This window comes from Danio rerio, chromosome 3 (assembly GCF_049306965.1).
Source record: "Danio rerio strain Tuebingen ecotype United States chromosome 3, GRCz12tu, whole genome shotgun sequence".
NCBI classification, from domain to species: Eukaryota; Metazoa; Chordata; class Actinopteri; order Cypriniformes; family Danionidae; genus Danio; species Danio rerio.
This window is the reverse complement of record NC_133178.1, coordinates 11,376,818-11,399,583: the sequence shown is the minus strand read 5'-3', so window position 1 is coordinate 11,399,583 and position 22,766 is coordinate 11,376,818. Positions and strand designations below refer to the sequence as shown.

At 37.4% G+C, this 22,766-nt stretch overlaps 2 protein-coding genes across 5 annotated transcripts in view; both read left to right on the top strand.

Annotated features, from left to right (window-relative positions):
- The window catches only part of LOC141381148 (uncharacterized), a 587,543-nt gene that overhangs the window by 378,170 nt on the left and 186,607 nt on the right, over nucleotides 1–22,766 (top strand). The window lies entirely within an intron of this gene.
- Nucleotides 1,178–11,086, top strand: btbd17b (BTB (POZ) domain containing 17b). Of its 4 annotated transcripts, none has more exons than XR_012400863.1 (4): nucleotides 1,178–1,568; nucleotides 4,613–4,895; nucleotides 7,066–8,681; nucleotides 9,261–11,086. XR_012400863.1 is itself a non-coding variant. In XM_021471364.3 (3 exons), the coding sequence occupies exons 1-3, from the start codon at nucleotides 1,382–1,384 to the stop codon at nucleotides 8,138–8,140; spliced, it is 1,548 nt and encodes a 515-aa protein (XP_021327039.3). In that variant the 5' UTR covers nucleotides 1,178–1,381; the 3' UTR covers nucleotides 8,141–11,086. The 4 variants fall into 4 exon arrangements, 2 of the variants coding, with proteins under 2 accessions (XP_021327039.3, XP_021327040.3); XR_012400862.1 differs by having other exon boundaries at nucleotides 4,610–4,895; XM_021471364.3 differs by having other exon boundaries at nucleotides 4,610–4,895; nucleotides 7,066–11,086.

Here is a 22,766-nt window from a genome sequence, read left to right as displayed (position 1 = left end):
CTCCTCTTAAACACACATTTTCATACCTATGAGCTTATGAATTGACACACTTTATGCCTTATTCACACTAGCAGCGACTTTGCAGTGTTGACGGAGGTCGCTGGAACTCTGTTGAAATGAACAGTCACTTGTGCCGCTGTGAGTCGCTCGTGTGAATGAGGCTATAGCCTCATTCTGAAAACGTAGCCCTATATACATTTCTTTTATATTCATTATATTCCGATTGCAAATTATGTAACCAGAAGTACGCATGGCTGCATTTCGTCTTTGAAACAAACGCTATGGGGCGGTATGATACTTTTCCTTTACACTCTTACCAGATGACTACTCGCTCTGTATAGACGGCTTTCCTGCTGTCATCAGTTTGTCCGGTAGCTCAAGATGTAAATTGGCAGACTTAAGAAGCAGAGAGGAGTTAACTGCATCAACAGGGTTTGAGTCCAGCGAAGAACGGTTCCAGAAAGCAGGTAAGACAATCAAAATCTAAAAAAATATAAGAGTAAATAACAGGGTGAGAATGTGGTATGTGAGAATCTTTTCTTTTTCTGCACTGCTTTATCAAACAGTCAGTTGGGTTTAGGGAAGGGCGTCGGCGGGTCAATTTGTGCTTTTAAAAACCCTATTGGTTGGGTTTAGGGGTGGGGGATTGGTCGGTTGGTCAGACAGTAAGTCAGTCAGTCATCAGCGACCTCTGGTGGATTTATGTGAGAACAGAAGGCACGAATGGCACTGAAAACAATAGTACACAGTGACCTCTGCTGGACTTGCAAAAACAAAAACAGCAAAAAAATAAAATGTAGCTCCTGGGACCTATTTAGCTCTCTCCAAAAATGTATATAGGGGTACGGATTTAGAATGAGCCTTGGTTGGAATTAGCTTGTGAACTTATAACTATCAAATACATAGCTTATAAATATTTCAATTGTTATGTTTGGTTACTTATTTAGCCTACAGACCGATGTTGTGCTAAATGTGTTTATGAGAATTGTTCAAAATATTTGTTTAAATGATAATTGTCATACAAAACACGATTAAATGTTAAACTTTGTGGAATTGCTGATCCTTTATCCGTGATCCAGTGATTGTAAAGTGCATTTTTGTGTTTTGAGATGTTCCTCAGTGCAATGCAACATACTGCAATAACGTGCAATAACATTCATGTTTTCCTTTATTTCAGCCAAACACATTGGTAACAACAGCCCCCCATGTGTAGACAGCATCCCACTCCAGACGCCCACTATACAGTCCAAACACACGGCCCGGTGCCGCAGATCAATATCATGTAACATTGAAAGAGGAGAAACAACTCACAATCAAAGCGGTCGTCATGGCAACGGCCCAGCCGGATTCCACCAATCAATGGGCTCCGTGAGGCTGCGAGATGCTCAGCTATGTGCCAGCGTCCTACATAAAGAGTGTGGGACAGGCAGCTCATACTGATAGAGAGACCCGAGTGGGGGAAAAAAAGCACATAGAAAGAAACAAGGACAACATGGTGAAGTCTGGAGGAAGAAGTGTTCCTGTCGTGGTTTGTCTGGCCAGCCTTTGTCTTGCGCTTTGTGCTGGAGGTAAGATGAAAATTAGGTTTATTTATTTTTTAATAGTTGCTTGATTTTTAGATGTGTGACTTTTGTATGTTATGTGAGAACATACTTCTTAAAAAACGTAACGTTTATCTCAAAACATTCAGCCCTGATATGACCTGCACAAATGTTAAATATTTATTGTATAGCTATCCATTTTGATAGTTTTTTGAGGAATGATACAATAAGAATGATTTATTTTACATGCTTTTAAAGAGTAGTTCGCTCAAAAATGAACATTTACCGGCTTTTTACTCACCATCAACTGTCTCCTTGAGTTTCTTTCCTCTGTTGAACACAAAAGAAGATATTTTGAAGAATGTTTGAAACCTGTAACCATGTAGAACAAATAAATACCATGAAAGTCAATAGTTACCGGTTTCCAGCATTTTTCAAAGTATCTTCTTTTGTGTTTAACATAAGAGAGTCTTTTAAAACCTTCAAAACCTTCAATACCAGGTTTTGAACAAGTAAATGATGGCAGAAGTTTCATTTTGCCTGATATGTATCTTTAAATGTCTCCCTTTACACATCTATACAGACATATTGTTGCATATTACTGTACATTTAGTAGCAGGTGACAAGTAAATAGTGAGTAAATAATGACAGAATTTTCAGTTTTGGCTGAACAATCCCTTTAACAGTAAATATCTGTATCTAAAGGAACCACATTTATCTTAAAAAGGGACAATTCACCCAAAAATTACAATTCTGTCATAATTTACTCGTCGTTTACTTATTTCAAACCTTTATGACTTACTTTTTTTTTGGTTGAACAAAAAAGAAGATAATTAGAAAAATGTTGGAAACCTGTAAACATTGATTTCCATAGCATTTGTTTTTCCTACTGTGGAAGTCAATGGTTACAGGTTTTCAACTTCCCTCAAAACATCCTCAGTTGTGTTCAACAGAATAAAGAAACTTACAAAAGTTTGGAAACACTTAAAGGTGAGTAAATAGTGATTAATTTAGCATTTCTGGGATGAACTATCCCTTTAAAGATACCTTCAATAACAGGTTTTAAACAAGTAAATGACTGTAAAGGGGCCCCTCACCACCCCTTTACACATTCATACAGACGTATTGTTGCATTTTACTGTAAATTCACCATGTTTAGAGGAAATGCAGTAGCTTTTCAAATGTCTGAACTGATCAGGTGCAAGTGAATGAGTCACATGACTTCAAGAGCAGCAGTCAGAGCCTTTCATTAACAAGGTCTATGTGATTTTGTATTCAGGCTTGCACGTTCCTCGCTTTTTCCTCAGCCTGAATTCGGGGTCTTTTGACATTGAAAGTGCCTCTGGAAGCTGAAACGCAACATAACCTCTCAAATGCTTAATTTGATGTGATTTAGATTTCTTGAAAGAGCAAAAAGAGATGGATGGAAAACATATTTTCAGTGTGCACTTTAAATGTTAACACCAGTTACTAATGAGAGTGGCTACAGTTGTGTGTCTCTTACTATGAGTGATTGTCTCATCATTCAATAACTGATAAAATATGCAGCGCAAATGCATGCAGGAACATTGAAACCTCTGATAAAGTACATTGTTCTTGTTTTTGAAAGTGCAAAGTTATTCTTTGGAAGTTTTGAGGCACTTTCTGTCTTGGGTGACTCTTTTTTTAACACAATCTTCACTCTCAGAAATAAAGGTTGCAGTAAGTGTATATATTAGTACCTAAAGAATGCTTAATAACACATTAAAGGGATAGTTCACCCCAAAATGAACATTTACTCACTATTTATTCTCCTTTAAGTGGTTTCAGACCTTAATGAATATATTTTATTTTTCCTGTTAAACACAAAGGAAGATATTTTTTAAATATTAGAAACCAGTAACTATTGACAGTAGGAAAAGTGAAGTTTCACAAACTAATTTCGAGAGGAGCATGTGATATGATTGAGCACGACTGGCTGCTCATCTGTAATCAGTTATAATCCAATCAGAGTAATCCTAGTTTACTATAAATGGATCGTTTTCTCCTTATTGCTCTATCTTCGTTTTGGAAGAATCCCACCTTCCACCCCGGCTCCTCCTTTTCCTCCCTTTTCTAAGGGGAAGCTCTCCATACCTACCTGATCTCAGATCCTCTTATATGCATTGCTTATTGACCAGGTGGGAGCCTTGGGCTCAAGTATCTCCAAGCTCAGGGTTCTCTCCTGGGACAGCAAGCCAAACCTGCTATAAACGCAAAGCATATCTAAGTGGGAGCTCTTGAAACTATTTTTTTTTAATCTGATTAGAGTTTTCAGGAGCATTTTTCAAAATAACTTCTTTTATGCTCAATCACAACAGAGAAACAGGTGACAAGTAAATGGTGAGTACACAGTGAGTAAATGATGACAGAACTTTCAGTTTTGGATGAACTATCCCTTTAATATGAATATCTAAAGGAACCACATTTATCTTTAAAAGGGATAATTCACCCAAAAATTACAATTGTGTCCTCATTTACACATCATTTACTTGTTTCAAACCTTTATGGGGTTATTTGTTCTGTTAAACACAAAAGAAGATATTTAAAAAAATGTTGCAAACCTTTAACCATTGACTTACATAGTATTTATTTTTCCTGCTATAAAAGTGAATGGTTACAGGTTTTCAACTTTCTTCAAAGTATCTTCTCTTGTGTTCAACAGAAGAAAGGAACTCATAAAGGTTTGGAAACACTTAAATGTGAGTAAATAGTTCTTAAATTTGCATTTCTGGGGTGAACTATCCCTCTAAAGATAGATATTAGTGGCAAATAAATGAATCTTTTGAAAGGTTATCACTCCAGTCACAGCTTTTGTACCTATTTCTACACTCAAAAATGACTTTTGTTGTTAGTTCAAACTACTTCTTTTTTCTTTTTTCTATTTTTTCCATAAAAGTTTTTTTTCTTGGGGACAACTTAATGGTTCAATCCACTTAAATTTGTAAAAACAATGACGTCAACTTAATAGATTTGTGTTGAGATAACATGAAGGAATTGTGTGTAATCCAGCATTTTTACATGATGTCTATCTTCTGTATCTCCTGTAGCAGCATTAAAGCCGGATGTTCTACTCGACAACACGGCCACCACACTGAACCACTCAATGGCACTGGTGCAGCGCATGGAGGCTCTGCTGACCCAGGGAAACGGCAGCGATGTGGTCTTGCGCGTTCAGACCGTCAACACGGATGAGGTGAAGGTGATCCAGGTGCATTCGCTGGTGTTGACTTTGCAGAGTGACGTGTTTGATGAGCTCCTGCAGACCCGTAACTCCACCGCCATGGTCCTCAAAGAGACTTCAGACTGCGCTGCCGTCTTTGAGAAGTTCGTTAGGTGAGCCATTTTGCTATTTAGAATTTAAAAAAATAATAATAAAATAAAAAATTATATATATATATATATATATATATATATATATATATATATATATATATATATATATATATATATATATATATATATATTATACAGAATGAGTTTGGGAATATAGTAACCAAAAATATACCATATTAAATTATTACTAATAAATAAATAAATATATATATATATATATATATATATATATATATATATATATATATATATATATATATATATATATATATATATATATATATATATATTTTTTTTTTTTTTTTTTTTTTTTTACTTTAATACTGTAACTTACTATGCAAAAATGACAGACATTTTATTGCTATTTTTTTACCACACTGAAAAAAGATTCATTGGGTGTACATGTTTTTAAAGGTAAGTGGCTGCAAACAATTTAAATAGGCTGAATTTAATTTATTTAAATTCAGCCCATATAGTTTGCAACCACTTACCCTAAAAACCTGGTAAATCCAATGAATCCTTTTTTTAGTGCACATTAAATTAAAAATAGTAACTTTTAAACTCTTGCTTAAGGCAAAACCAATTAGAACCAATTGTTTGGTAAACAAAACAACTCTTTCATTTAATAAGTCTTCTGAAAGACAGAAAAATATTACTTTACAAACTAAACTTAAATAAATTACATACACATTTGCATATTATTCAGTACTATTTCTGAAATTAATATAAAAAATAAGGTAAACAAATAGAGCCAAGGTTAGGACAGGTCCTTTAGATAATATTTGTTTAATCTAAAGGGATTTACAAACTACAATGATAACCTAATGGAGCAGCCTGGGGTTGAGGAGACGCGTTGCATGCATTACCCTTGAACATACAACCTTTTAGTTAGCTGCCTAAATCTATAATCAATAGGCCATAGCATACCACTAACTGGGAGCATATGATGTAATCCTTTTTCCCTTTAGTTGACTTTGGTAGACAGTAAAATAAGCTGTTGCTCATTGTGGGTTTGTACTGGAGATGGCAATTATTTGTAAATTATTTGAAACTTATATCGACCACAAAATCCTGAAAGCATTTGTTAAAATTTAGTATGATCACAGTATTTTATATGATTCTACAAATACAAGTCAGAATTAATGTTTACATTACACAGAATTATGATAAAAGCTTTTTTTCTCCATATTTCAGCATTGTATTTAAAAAAAAAAGCTGTTATATTTTTTATTTGTAGATTTTGTACATTTCCACAATCAATATGGTCCATAATATAATATTTATAACAAGCTAAAATGTTCATAGTTCTATCTATCTATCTATCTATCTATCTATCTATCTATCTATCTATCTATCTATCTATCTATCTATCTATCTATCTATCTATCTATCTATCTATCTATCTATCTATCTATCTAGCTGTCTGTCTGTCTGTCTGTCCGTCCGTCCGTCCGTCCGTCCGTCTTTATCTCTATCTATCTATCTATCTATCTATCTATCTATCTATCTATCTATCTATCTATCTATCTATCTATCTATCTATCTATCTATCTATCTATCTATCTATCTATCTATCTATCTATCTGTCTGTCTGTCTGTCTGTCTGTCTGTCTGTCTGTCTGTCTGTCTGTCTGTCCTATAACTAGCCATCATGTTATGTCAGATAAAAAAATATATATAATATTAATTGACATTTTTTATTAAATTAACACAATTTGGCAAAAATAGGTAAAATGCTATTTAAATGTAATATTTTATGTCAATCTTATACTTTGTCTGGAAATTAAAACCACATATAGTATTCAAACAATAATTTCCACAACGAGTGTGGTCCGTAATAGAATAAATTGCTCAAAAAAATAAAGGTGACACTTGGACTTACATTGTGTTGTTTAAGTGTTCTCTTTCTTTCATTGTGTACTTGTAGATTATGACCTGTTTTATAAATATATAAAACAGGTCATAATCTACAAGTACACAATGGAATTTTTCCAGATTTTACCCTGAAGAATGTAGAAAAAGTCTGTTATTGCACCATTTAGCCTATTCAGGTATGACGTTTTCATTTGTTGCAAACTTTGGAGGGTACGTTCCAGGACAGTCCCTTGAATGCTTTGCTTTAGATAACCTTGAAAAAATTTTTTTAACAACTTGACCTCTTTCCCTGCAGGTACTTATACTGTGGAGACATCACAGTGCGTCTGAATCAGGCCATCCCTTTACACAAGCTGGCCACCAAGTATCACGTGTGGGATCTGCAGCAGGGCCTGACCCAATACATGACTCAGCACCTGTCCAGCGATTCCCCTGCGGGTCACGTTGTGGCCTGGTACCAATACGCCACCCAAATCGGCGATGTGACCCTACAGAACAGCTGCCTGCAGTATCTGTCCTGGAACCTGTCGTCGGTTTTACAGAGTGCCGAATGGAGCTCGGTGAGTGGAGAACTGCTGCTGTCTTTGCTGCAGCGCTCAGATCTGGTTCTGCAAAGCGAACTGGAGCTGTATGAAGCCCTGGAAGCATGGATCAACCAAAACCAGCCTTCAGATGAGACAGCCGAGAACGCACTCAAGGCAATACGCTACGCCATGATATCTCCACAAAACCTGTTCCACCTTCAGAAGAAGTCTCCACTGATGTTGAAATATTACGAATCTGTACGCGACCTGCTTTTTCTGGCCTTCCAATTCCACGCAGCTTCGCCAATCCAGCTCGCAAAGTACTATGATGTAAACTGCAGCCTGTTTACGCCCCGAAACTACCTGTCACTGTCATGGGGCTCACCATGGGTGATCAACAACCCTACAAGGGACGACCGAAGCTTCAGTTTTCAGACTCAACTTGGACCGAGTGGCCATGATGTTAGCAAACGCATAACGTGGAACGCTCTTTTCTCTCCACGTTGGCTTCCTCTCAGCGTGCGATCCTCTTATCCAGAGCAGGGATCCATGCTGCTGACTCGTACTGATGCAGGCCGTCCTCGGATCATCGTCACTCCGGCTACTTCAAGCCCAGACTTTGCTGGTGTCAGCTTTCAAAAGACTGTCATCGTTTCAGCCCGGAAGCAGGGAAAGGTGGTGGTCCGTCACGTCTACAACTTCCACCAGAGCACCGAAGAAGCGGGAGACTTTCTGCTGGAGGCGGATCTGCAGCGTAGAGCATCTGAGTACCTCATAGACAGCTCGCTTTACCTGCACATTATTGTGAAGCCCCTCTATCACACCCTGATAGTATCCAAAAAATGAGAGTCAAGCTCGGGGGTGTCCAGTCTTGCTCTTGAAAGGTCAAAGTGCTGTCTAGACAAGATTCACCTGATTTTGTGATGTAGAAGCAAGCTCTTTTCTGCAAACGTGTAATGCTGGGTTCACATCAAAGGAGAAGCATCGAGTCACTTGCTCTAGTTTACTCACGGGATGTTTTTCACAGTTGAATTCCTTAAACTTGCACAGAAGAGGTGAATTTTAAATCTCTATTTTCAAGGCAAACGTGTCGAGAGGGGTCTGGATGCAGACCTGGAGCAGATACAATCTGAGCTGCATGCAATACTATTTAATGCGCACAACTAACCCCACCCCTAAAGGCTTATTTATATACTTTCACATCGAGTGATGCTTTGCGCGTAGTCGTGCATTATACTTCTGCATGCTGTTTGTTTGATTCTGCAATAACATTTGTTATTTCTTGCTAGCTGGCAGTAGGTTTAAATGTTCCTCTGAGTCGAGTTTCTTCGCATGCGTTTTGTTTTTCTAAATGCTACCTTAATGTACAAGTAGCTAAATTTTGCTCATTCCGAGATGGGAACCAGCGGACGCGTAACAACTTTAATCATGAGGTAAAAACAAAACAAAAGTTTCCATCTGGAGCTCCTCCATGGGACTCGACCCTTGTAACAATCGCTTCATCGTGCTCATGGCTCTTAGAACCACCTACATTTGTACCAGCTACCAAGCCGACCAATCACAGAGCTTGTGCTACTCATCGTTGCGATGTGAAGTTACATTTTTTGAGAGGTGCGCGTCAGTGTCGGAGGAAGTATTAGCCATGGTGAGGGCTATGCAACGCCCGATTTAAGGCTGATTTATACTTCTGCGTCAAACGCCGGCGTATGCTACGGCGCTGACGCATAGCCCTTCGCCGTGGCCGTCGCCGTCACTGACGTGCACCTCTCAAAAAATGTAACTACATGTCACAACGACGCGTAGCGTAAGCTCTGTGATTGGTCGGCTGGGTAGCGCTGACGAGTCTGGGCGGGACCGAGAGCCGCGCAAATGGCGCGAGCGATTGTTTACAAGTGTGGAGTCCAGTGAAGGAACTCCGGATTGAAAGTTTTGTTTTGTGTTTACCTCATAGTTAAAGTTGTTGCACGTCCGCCGGTTCCTGCCTCAAAATGAGCGAGTTTGAGCCACTTGTACATCCCGGAAGTGTTCAGGAAAAGCAAAACAGCAGCGAAGAAACTCGACACAGAGGAACATTTACACCTCACTGCCCACTAGTGTTTCGGAAGTGTTAATGCAGACCGACAGAGACAGCGTGCAGAAGTATAAATGCACAGCCACATGCGTTGCATGCGCCGTGGGTTACGCCGGTCACTTGACGCAGAAGTATAAATCAGGCTTTACACGGGGCTTCAGCGTCAACGTTTGGCAGAGGGTGTGTCTGAAGTTGTGGCTGACGCGATTATCATAGCATCAGCTAATGAAACAAATTTACAATCAGCTACTGAGCTGGGTAACTTGCATAAAGCGATCCGATTGGCTGACACATCTATTGCAGCTTGAAACATTAAGGAATTCCCAACTTCTGCAGCAAGCAACGCCGCTGAAACTGCACAGACGGACCCACAATTCAGTTAGGCAATGCTTGACACCACCTTTTCAAAGTGAATGGCAAGCGTTGATGCTGATGGTCGTGACTCCGTAAAGGCTGTGCTGGACCATATGCGTGCACTCAACGTAGAAGTAGAAATGAACCCTACCCCAACCCCTCACAGAGACATCACTAGCTCCATAGAGAACATTGTGTCTGACATTGCAGGTCCAAGAATTGCAGTTTAAGCTTGCATAATCAAGGCTGCATCTAGATACTATCAAACTCAGTGGAAATTTGCCTTTATTTGTGCATTTACATTGACTTTGCAGTCTACTTGGGCAAAAACCTAAATTCAAATTTGGTGTGAACTCAGCATTATGCATGAAAAAATATTCATGAAACTATACCTTAAAGGTACAATGTTAAATTTTCGCTGACAGAGGGTGCGTATTCACAACACACAAAGACATAGTTCGATGACGCAGCGACTGAGAGTGGAATCACAGGAGTTGTGGTATTCATTACATCTCACAAGACTCCTGCAGAAATCATGTTCATGGATAAGCTAAAGTATATATAAAAAGTAAAGCTGAAAGCTGACGAAGCAAAATAAAAGCTGATGAGAAACGAGGCTTTGGACACTCCTAGTGTAGCTCCTGTACCAGTTATTTATAAAAATCCCTATAGCTCTGAAGTCAAGTTTTGCATGACCAAATACATCTACGTTTATGCATTTGGAAGATTTTTGTATTAAAGGTGCACATCACATACTGAAAAAAAATTGTTTAGAAAAAAATCATACAGAAATGACTAATCATTCACAAAGACGTAGAATGCAACATTTTATTCTAATTTGGAAATTAATGAATGAGTGTCATGTTAAAATCAATTGTAAAAGACACGTGAACAATGTGGTTTTTATGCCAAAAGATTTCTTCTTAACTTTTTTTGGGGTAAAACATCTTGCTAGTGCATGTTTGTGTGTAATGCTGATTTTGTCTCCAGTCTATCAATTTACAGAGGATAAACTACAATTTTCTCCTACAATTTTTAATGCCCTGTTTCGGGAGATTAAAGAGGTCAAATTAATCAAGAAATCTTGTGGTTACTAAAAAACCAAATTGTACCATACTGCGTAAAATCTCACCTAATATTAATGCAAATTTGAAGGGACATTTGTGTATTGCCATGCTGTTTGACTTCAAATTGCCAGTCTTTAATTACATGGCGAATTTGTGCTTTCATAAAAATACATATTCTCTGCTGCCTGATTAAATCATTTGCATACTTTTGAATTGGGTCACAATAATGCGCTATGTTATGTTCACATTATATTGCAATTCATGTTGTTTCATTAAAATTGAAATTTCTGAACCCACAAATGACTTTGTCTGTTTATTGACAATTAAAATTTGCAATGTTTCTTCTGGAGAAATCTGTAATGCCTCTTTGGAAATATCAGATTGGGGGAAAAGGTTTAGATGTTTACATAACAAAAAAATCTCTTTCTTTAAAGATTTTCATAGGCAGCATTGTGTCTCTAAACAGATGCATCTTTAAAATGTATTCAAATAAATGTATGGTAGTTAGAGACTCCTGGAAACTTTAGGGAAGCTGGATTGTTGTAACACAACACTGAGTCAAATACGCACAAATCCAACAGTTAGGATAAAGGTGTAATTCAAATTTATGGTGAAAAAAGAGTCTTCAACGCTGGGTTAGTCTGAGTCTGTCAAAATTAGTGTTGCCAACTATTTTAACTTGTGAAATTAACACATTTGTGAAAGTGACAACAGTTATAGCACTATTGGAATGTATTGCTACCTAAATTACCAACAATTAAATACATTTTAACAAATATCAGTAAATTACCAGTAATGAAAAACAATCTGAGATAGCAGTTTACTCTACTGCGTGAAGCCTGCAGCCACTGCTCTTTTGGGTCACTTTTTAAAAAGAAGGCTTAAGAAGTAGCCAAATGAAAGTTAAGAATTGCTAAATTTGTTAGGTGCTTTTCGGGAAAAAAGTTGCTGGGTAAAACAGGCCGGCATTTCATAGTGCGAGTGGACAGCTTCATCCTCATCCGCTCTCTCTTTGCCCCCTGGTGGTCAACAGCGGTACGTATTGAGCTGTTATAATTAAGAGAGTGGTTTAAAGCCTGGCTGGTGGTATGCAGACGCCGACTGTAGTGTTGACAGCTTTCATGATGCCAATTGGCTGGACTCTGGAGTAAAGCTATCAGAAGATAACTATTAGAAAGCCAACTGGAGCACAGCAGTGCAAACGCAGCATACAGAAGCAGCTGCTGAGGTGATTATGGATGCTGGGCGGGTGCATGCTGGGAAACATAGACGCTCAAGTTACTGTATGTTTGCACTAGCTTATTACAGCGTGTATATTGTAAACTACAGTCAATCCTGTTAAAAAAGTGAAACAAAACAGTGGAAGATGCCATAGTAAATATTTAAAGTCCATGTGAAATCACGATATGATGTTTGTTTTGCTAGCGGACGTTGTTGTTGTTTAGGTGAACAATTTTTCCATGATTAATACATGTTTGTTTTTTAAGCTTTAATCAAAGACTGACTATTTTAAGTGATGGTTCTTGACGTCAGCCTGACGATTTCAGGTCCCATTAGTTTTTTTAGATGTAGTATAGTTATTTTTTCATATTTTTATGCTAGTGCACCAAAGCAGTGGCTAATTTGCGTTTAGAATAAATAAACATGTAAAGCTTGTAGTTTGTCACCTCCGCCTAAATTAGGGTGCCCTAACTCGGTCCTGGAGGGCCGGTGTCTTGCAGAGTTTCCAACTCCAATCAGACACACCTGAACCAACTAATCAAGCTTTTACTTGGTATACTAGAAACTTTCAGGCAGGTGTGTTGAAGGAAGTTGGAGCTAAAATATGCAGGATACTGGCTCTACAAACTGCAAGACGGTTGTATGAAGGGGTGTAACTTGTAGTATGTTTGAGGCGTAACTTAAAGTTATGGAGACCCACGTGTCAAAACTCTATTGTCGGCAAGATGGCACTGTACATCAGTTATTAACGTTTACACCTACTCCACATCTAAAACCAACCATCATAGTTAATAACGTCTCCATCAACCTCAATCCTAACCCCAGCCATCATAGTTATTACTAGCCTCTTTCACACATACAGATCTTTTCAGAAAATTATCGGCAATTTGTACAGTATGTGTGAACAGGCCCTTTTTGAAAATACCGGTAAGTTAGTTTCATCAATTTTCCGGAAAGAGAAGTTGTAACATTACTGGTAATTTGCCAGAGTGCTGCGCTGTATGAACGCAGACGCATTCACGTCTTCATGGTTTATGAAAATAAAAGCCTTTGAATATTTTTCCAGACATAGCTGCTAGATGTAAGTCAGATAATATTTTTATGCTCCTTATTGCCAACTGTGTTAAAAATTATCGATAAAAAGCTTATGATCAGCCGTTGTTTGTTTACCTTAAAGCTCTGACATGTGAGCACGTGAAGCAGCTGGTGAGCGCCAGCACAAACACATTATGTATATCTCGACATGCGAAAGTGTTCCTCTATATGTTTTCATATAATTTGTTCACTATACTCATCCGTCCACAGAGTTGGTACAAGTGCAGCCGTTTAGAGGTGATTTCTGGTTAATGATGTCAGATTTCAACTTTAGAATTTTGGAGTGGATGTGTGAACGGTCTTTTCCGGAAAAATTATGTAACGTCCTTGCCTGTGTGAACAGCGCTTTTTTTTTTTTTTACTTACCGGTAATGTCGTTCCGGTAATTTTCCAGATATTTACCGGTATCACTGTGTGAAAGGGGCTAATGTCTACACCTTTCTCAAACCTAAACCCAATCCTCATTATTATTAATGTCTAAACCGTCCCCAAACCTTAACAGATTCCTCACTGTTATTAATGTCTATACCTACGCCTAACCCAACCATCACAGTTATTAACGTCTACACCTTCCCCAACCATCACAGTTTTTAAAGAACAGCCATGAGTTGTGGATGCTTTGATATTTGACGCGCTTGCCATTGTACTGTTACTTGCAACTACAGGGGTGCGACGCAGAGTAGGCTAACTGTCATGTCAAAATGGATGAAGAAGTCAGCGAGTGGAGTTGCCAAATGAATGAGTATATTATTATATCAAATTAATTGATTGTGGATAAATTTGGAGAAAACATGAAAGCATTTGATGAAAGTGTTCGCTGTTCCGCCATCTTGCTAACAACATCTCGGTGTGACATCTCACATGGAATCTTGATAACTGCAAGTTACGCCTCTCAAACTTCCAACAAGTTACACCCCTTCATGTTTATAAAAATAATAATAATCCCTTACATTTTTATAGCGCTCTTCTGGACACTCAAAGCGCTTTACACACAATGGGAGGGAATCTCCTCATCCACCACCAGTGTGCAGTATCCACCTGGACATCACACACCAGCTGATTGGTGGAAAGGAGACAGAGTGATGAAGCCAGTTACGATATAAGTAGGGTTAGGAGGCCATCATGGAAAGAGGCCAATGGGCAGATTTGGCCAGGATGTCAAGGTTAAACCTCTACTCTTTTTCGAAGAACATCCTGGGATTTTTAATGACCACAGAGAGTCAGGACCTCGGTTTAACGTCTCATCCGAAAGACGGCGCTCACTGAACAGTATAGAGTCCCTGTCACTATACTGGGGCATTAGGACCCACACAGACCACAGGTTGAGCACCCCCTGCTGGCCTCACTAACACCACTTCCAGCAGCAACCTAGCTTTCCCATGTGGTCTCCCATCCAGGTACTGACCGGGCACAGCCCTGCTTATGCCCCTGTCTTGCAGTCCGCAGACAGATACACTTGCCAACACGACCAAGTTTGGGCACCCCTCGCCTAAATGAATCAAAGGTTTAATTCATGTTACCTCATACTTCAGTATCTCATCAAATTGTGACCAATCAAATGCTCTCTAGTATCTGACATGCCCCGCCTCCTTCAAGATGCTTCCCATTTGATTCACTTGAGCTCAACCACTGAAACAAAACAAAGCACTATTGGCTGTTTTTTTAAAAAGAGGAGGAGCTACTTTATGTTCCACCTTCTCTTTGTGTTTTGGTTAACATTACGTCAAACATAGAATAAAAATGCAAATTTCAAAGCAATTCACAGGACCTGTAACCGCGCCCCTCTTATCGACAAGAGAATGATCCACAATACAAAGCCCCGCCCCTACTTAATCCTTTGTTGCACAAACTATAAAATAGAAATAGAAAAAATAAGCTTAGACGGGTCACTTTAGACCCATGTAGTGCATCAAAGGGTTAATATTCCGGTTAATTTTCATGTTCACATGGAATTTAAAATGGAAATTATATTGTCACTTGACTTCGCCATGTTGCATGTTGTTGCTTAAATGTATAAGCGGAGCACATTTTTTAGGTTGTGAGCCCCTAATAAATTCAGGGTACATTACCATGTGGTAGAGTACTACACATTTTAGGCAAATGCATTAGGTAATCCTGCCAATCTGCATGCAAAGCATACTGCATACTTTCAGTAATGTGATAGTCAAACTCGGTGTCGCTAGAGGTCATTAATGGAAACTGCTTTATGTAATCAGCGTTAGAGGGAATGTAATCTGTCAATACTGCTCTCTCAGGAAATGTCAGACTGTGCCTACATGTAAAAATACTACAGTAAAGTATGGTATACTGTATTATAGTATTTACAACACTTTGTTAATGAATTCTACAGTACACTGCATTATTAGCAATAGGGAACTGACTTGCTGTAATAAACACTGTAGTATGCTTTAGTTTTTACTATGAGAAATCATGCAGAATAATGTAATGTATAGTTGTGGAAATCTTAATACAGTATTATTGGGGCATTTGTTTATTACTGTAGATAGCAACTACAGAATTACTTCAACAATTGATCTAAATACTTTACTAAGGTATGCTTCAAAAACACTATTACCAAGCATTGCTATAGTATTTTTTTTGTGGGTGATGTTAACAGATATAATAATAGTTCCAACTCATTTTTGGTCCTATTCACCTTATTCTCCGCCGACGAGCGGGCGCTGCCATTTGAATCTTTTTGGCTTGAGACTTCCGGTCTCATTCACTTCCATTCATTTTTTGACGTTGAAAACTGCTCATTACGCTGCTTGATGTTGCAATTTGATATTTTCTTATTATATTATTCTACTTGGTCTGTATAGTCATGCAAACATTTGTTTGTAGAGCGAGTATTTTGAACGTTTTCTGCCGTTTATTATTCCTAGTCATTTCTCCCATAGGCGACTGAATCGGAAGTTCTAAGACAATCGCGAAAACAGGCGCACTTCCGCATTTTAGAATAAGGTCAATAGGTTAAAAGCATTGCTTTCTAATGGTTGCTTTCTAATGGTCGCTTTAGATGAGCTTGAGATCAAATTGGATTTTGGGAAAAATTCATAGCATTGTGTCATCAGGGTCATCTTTTAAATTGCTCTTTATTTTAAACAGAAGGAAGAACGAGACCCTTTGTAATTTTAATTTGTGTTGTTAGCTTGCACCTATTTTTAGATAGCTTGTTTTGTTGATTGATTATGCAAACTGTAATACTTTTCAATATTATTTTGCTACATTTTATTGTCATAATCATGAACACAATGTTTTTGTGCAATGCAGTTTTACTCTAGGCCAACTTGATTGTGCTTCTTGTTATTTGGCTTTGACGGTTCACAGTGATGGCTGAAAATTACCATAATAATAACAGAAATTTATGGTGAACTAAAAAAAGCACTGTTCACAGACAGCAAAATCAAAACAATTTGCTGGTAATGTTAAAACTTCACGGAAAATTGTTGGAACTTATTTTTGCCGATTTTATAAAGGCCATCAATGCTGTAACGTAACAAATGACAAACACTCAAATCACTGTAATTTAGTAGCTTTTCTCAGGAATTGTAATTCACTAAGTAGTTTTAAATATGTGTACTTCTACTTTCCCTTGAGTAAATTTTTTAGTGCTGTATCAGTACTTTTACTCCACTAGTACTTTCCTTCAACTTGCAGTCACTACTTTATTTTTTCTTGTCTATGGGGACGGATGTTTACTGTATGATAATCGAAATAGCCTTAAACACCCAGCAGGCACAAGATGTCAACATGACGTCAGATTAACGTTGTACCCCAAAGTCGTGGTGACTCTGCATTTTGTTTGGAAATGAAAATCAGTTTATTGTCAGAACGTAAAGTCAGGCCGGCGTCAATGTCCAATGTCCAACCTAAAATCAACGTCTGATTATGTTACAGCTTGACTTTTGTGTGGCCATTACCACTATGACGTCTATCAGATGTTGGATTTTGGTTGCCATACCTGACAAATAAATATCAGTATTTGACGTCAATATGAAGTTGGTTTAAGATGTTGGCTTTTAGTCACTTTCTTAGACAATCTAAAATCAACCAAATATCATCATCATCATTTGATATCGATATTGGACATCAAAATAACGTTGTCCCTAGACACTGGCTAGACATTGAAATTTTGTCACCTGACATCACAACCTAAATCTAACCTAATATTAACGTCTAATGACATTGTGTGCCTGCTGGGCAATACCTTAATGCACTACAGAATATTACATTTACACACATCCACAAATTACATGTAAATGCATCCGCTTTTTACAGTGTAATTCTCACCACTCTTGAGTACTTTTGAAAGGTCTAAATCTTTTTACTCATACTTCGAGTAATACTTACAACAGATACCTTTACTCGCACTACATTTTTAAGCAACTAATGGTACTTTTACTTAAGTACGATTTTTCAGTACTCTTTCTACCACTGGGCTCCATTGACTAGAACATTAACAGAAAACTTGTTTCTATTGTACAGTATGTGCTTTTACTGAACTCATTTGTTTCTATGAATTTAAAGTTATTTTTTCAATATATATATTTAGAAGCAGTGGCGCAGTAGGTAGTGCTGTTGCTTTACAGCAAGAAGGTCGCTGGGTCTAGCCTCGGCTCAGTTGGCGTTTCTGTGTGGAGTTTGCATGTTCTCCCTGCGTTCACGTGGGTTTCCGGGTGCTCCGGTTTCCCTCTACAGTCCAAAGACATGCGGTACAGGTGAATTGGGTAAGCTAAATTGTCCGTAGTGTATGAGTGTGAAAGAGTGTGTGTGTGGATGTTTCCCAGAGATGGGTTGTGGCTGGAAGGGCATCTGCTGCGTAAAAACGTGCTGGATAAGTTGGCGGTTCATTCTGCTGTGGCGACCGAGGATTAATAAAGGGACTAAGTCGAAAAGAAAACGAATGAATGAATATTTATAAGCAGAATTGCATGCAGAAAGGCTACATTAGTCATAATGCACTGCAGAAATTTATACCAATCAGTAAGCAGTCATCTTTGGCTCCGCCCAATTATAAGTAGCATCCACAAATAACGTAATTAATTTGGTCTCCTGTCCCAACTCAGACGATTTTATTTGGTTTTACCAATTTGGTTGTATAATTTCTCATTAAAACATTGTTTTCTACACATTTGTTTTTTGTGATTTTTTTTAATTTTACTTTAAATGTTATGATTCTTTGACAATAAAGGTATCATCAGGGTTGCCAAGTCCAATTTTTCAACCCAACTCAAATCTCTCTCAAAGAAAAATAGTAGCTATTTTTTCCCTTGTCCAATCAGAGTCCATTGTTGGATTTCCAGGTTTAATTTAAACTCCATCTTCTCTGAAATGTTGTACTACACATTCACTAATTTTCCTTCAGCTTAGTGTCTTATTTATCAGGGGTCCCTACAGCGGAATGAACCACCAACTATTCTTGCATATGATTTACACAGCGGATGCCTTTCCAACCACAACCAAGTAATGGGAATCACCCATACACTCTCACATTCATACATAATGGCCAATTTTGTTTAACCAATTCCCCTATAGTGCATGTCTTTGGACTGTGGGGGGAAGCAGAGCACCCGGAGAAAACCCATGCGAGAGAAAATGCTAACTCCACACAGAAATGCCAACTGATCCATGCCGGGACTCGAACCAGCGACCTTCTTGCTGTGAGGCAACAGTGCCAACGACTGAGCAAACAAGCCCCTCTACTACACATACATGTAGATAAAGCTATATATTAATTGTACAGAAACAACATGACCCTGGAAATACTGGTATCAGCTAACTTGGCATTCAAAAGACACCATAGAGTAAGAATAAAAGTTACACAAATACAAATAAAAGTCATTGATTTTTCCTGCACATGACAGCATATTGACCATTTCAAGATGACATACAGTATGTGTCGATGCATCTGGAGCGGTCAAAAGTGGCATCTATGTATATACATATCTACTGTATGGTTCTATTTACCAGCCAATGTCACTCCCTCCACATTTTTGTTTGCATACTCACTGTAAACAAAAACAACAACAAAAATCGAATAAATGATCGATTCAAATTCAAGGGTGTGAAACGTATTGACGCAAATTCTTAAAACTCTTCAGGCTTCAGCTGGAACCCATTGAATCTACTTGACTGCTCTGTGAAACTGTGCGTCATATAGTTTTCCCCTGGACAACACACTGTAGAGGGATAATCCTAATCTCGCAGACAGACTTTATTCATCAGAGATATCATTAGAGATTATTCTTATAAAAACTGTAGAGGCCACACCTGAACGGAAACAGCTGCTTCATATTACCTCGTGTACTTTATTGTGTAGCTTGGATTATGAAGGATTTTTAATCTTTTTTTTTTTTTAAAGGTGAGAGTGACTTTTCCTACAGACACATTGCACAGATATATACACTCAAAAATGACTTGTTCAAACTACTTATTTAAATATGAGTTGAATTAACACAATTATTTTTATTTAATAAAAGTTTTTTTGGTAACAGCTTAATTGTTTTATCTTCAATCCACTTAAATTTGTAAAAATTATTAAGTTAACTTAATCGATTTGTGTTGTGACAACATTAAGGAATTAACTTATTAGTTTTTACAAATTTCAGAGGATTGAAACAACATTTAGCAATATATATATATATATATATATATATATATATATATATATATATATATATTAGTGATGGGCCGTTATCGTTTCAAAGTTGGTTTGGGAGCTGAGTCTATGCTGCGCAAGCTATGATTTTTTTTTACCTTAATATTTTAGTGCGGATGTATACCTGACCGGTAAGCTGTCTAATAAAAAAGTGCCCTTCTGTATTCAATCTGCAGGATGCCTGACTTTAACTACAGTTCGGCAGTTTCACTTTAACTCATGAACGTTTTATTCATGCGCCTGTGACAAACTGGGGTATTAGACGCAAATAAGGAGTAAGGACTGGTGAGAGTGTTATGGAATATAATAATGCTCGCCAAATGGAAAGAAAAAAAACTTCCGCATTTCGCGATGTGTGTGTTTGTGTGTGTGTTTGTATGTGTGTATGCGTGTGTGTATGCAGTCCTTTACTGACAGCCGTGTATGTGGATCTTGTCGGAAAATATTACATGACGGTAATAGTTTGATTGCGTTGTTTACTTCAGTAATTCCATTTCTGTTTAGTTCAATGACTTTAGTCGGATTAAGGTCATCAAAAATCGCTGTTTATATGGTAGACTCTTAATCAGAGTATTTTTTATATCATTAAAATCGTATCAAAGTATTGTTGCCCATGTAAACATACTCAATGTTTGCCACACCGTCAGGGCTCTGTGAACTTGGCTTTGTGAAGCAGCATTTTCTTTATGTACGTACATCAAAAGCAAGTATGAAATCGCTGTTTGGAGCTTATGTAGGCCTACAGTTTAAAATTCATGTTTAACTGAATAAACAGTAAGTAAACACAAGTACATCTTATTGAACATCATTTATTTTCGTCACCAATTATCATAGTAGAACGGTTTCTCAAGCTGTTTGTGATGCATTTTAAAAACAGGAGATTAGCCCCTGCTCTAATGCGCCACCTGGCTTGAGAAACCCGTTCTGAAAGACTTATTATTTGGGTAGCACACATATTCTGAATTCAATTGAGCCATTTTAATCTAGAATAATTCAAAGATTAATTTCGAGATTAATCTAGATTAAAAAAATTATCTATCCCTACCTATAATATATATATATATATATATATATATATATATATATATATATATATATATATATATATATATATATATGAGCAAGATCATATGAGTAGTAGGGCGATATGACTGTATAGTGCCTTAGTGTCCCACCAGTCACGATATACAGCCACATCGTGTGATATTGCGTTTATACAACAGTTCGACAGCATAATCATGTATATAAAAAAAAAAATCAAACATGGAGAGTCTAAAAATCCTTTTTTAAGACAAACTATTTTCTTCCGCCATTCATTCACATCTGCAGCTGACGTCAGAACAGCAGACTAATTCACCAACGTTACTTTAGAGCTAGTATTTGAATGATTCTCTAAGGTAATGTCTAAAGTGATTACTAAACAGGTGATTTTTCTGACATTTAAGATTATAAGGCTGAACAGCATGAAATGCCATCAGTTTACAGAGATTTCCCAGTATTTCTCTGTTGCAATCGGACGATCACAATAATTAACCACAAAAAAAGCTAAACAGCACAAACACTACCAGATTACTGTTGTGTTTTTGGTAAGGAAAAACATTAAACACATGCAGGCATTTCTTCTTACTTTCTTTTTACTGAACTAGTCTGCAGTAGCAAAACAGAAAACAATTATGTTGCGTTCACACCAGACGCGGAAGAAACATTAAGTGCAAATGAACATGAATTACATGTTAAGCCAATGCAAAGACACAAATAGGCATGAAACGCACAAAATGCTCGAGTTGGAAAATCTGAACTTCAACAGACATTCGTGCAGTGTTAACCAATCAATAGCTTGCTCTTGTAGGGGCATGATTTTGACGTAGCACCTGTTGTTAGTGCTCGGGGGAAAGATCCTCCTGCTGACACCGACAACAGTTTATCAAACTGGGCTCAGCTCAGTCGGAAACACCAATGAAAGCTTCTATTATCCAGGTGTAGTTTCTTGAGGAGTTCATGAGCTCACAGAACTGTGTACACCTCTGAATGGACGTAGTGGACTCAGACACGGCTCCAAACCAATCAACGCTGTTTTTCAGCCTTCATAAAAACACATAAACACAGCTAGTCTCTTTATAAAATCAGAAAGCAAAGTCAGACCTTATTGTCCTAATTAAATAATTAAAAATCAAGGCATAATCATACTTTATTTTGGTATAATAAGCGTAGTCTAGAGGCCTGTAGCTTTCATGATTCCTTTCACATGTTGACTATTATATACAGTTAAAGTCTAAATTATTAGCCCCACTTTGATTTGTTTTCTTCATTAAATATTTCCCAAATGATGTTTAACAGAGCAAGAAAATTTTCACAGTATGTCTGATAATATGTTTTCTTTCAGAGAAAGTCTTATTTGTTTTATTTTGGCTAGAATAAAAGCAGTTTTATATTTTTTAAACACCATTTTAAGATCAAAATTATTAGCCCCTTTAAGCTATATTTTTTTCAATAGTCTATAGCACAAACCATCGTTATACAATAACTTGCCTAATTACCCTAACCTGCCTAGCTAACCTAATTAACCTAGTTAAGCCTTTAAATGTCACTTTAAGCTGTATATAAGTGTCTTGAAAAGTATCTAGTCAAATATTATTTACTGTCATCATGGCAAAAATAAAATAAATCAGTTATTAGAAATGAGTTATTAAAACTATTATCTTTAGAAACGTGTTGAAAAAAATCTCTCTATTAAACAGAAATTGGGGAAGAAAATAAACAGGGGGGTTTATAATTTAGTGGGGCTAATAATTCTGACTTCAACTGTATGCACATACCATTTTTAAAGTTATTTTTACTTAATAAGTAAGCATCAGAATAATGCCACAGAAGCTCTTTTCTTTCTCTCCTAGTAAAGAGGACATGTCATTGGATAATGTGGAAAAAGCCCTAAGGGTGAAATCAGACTTTCAGCAGAACAAAATCCAATCCTCTCATTGCATCTCCTGTGTCCAATCGATTCTC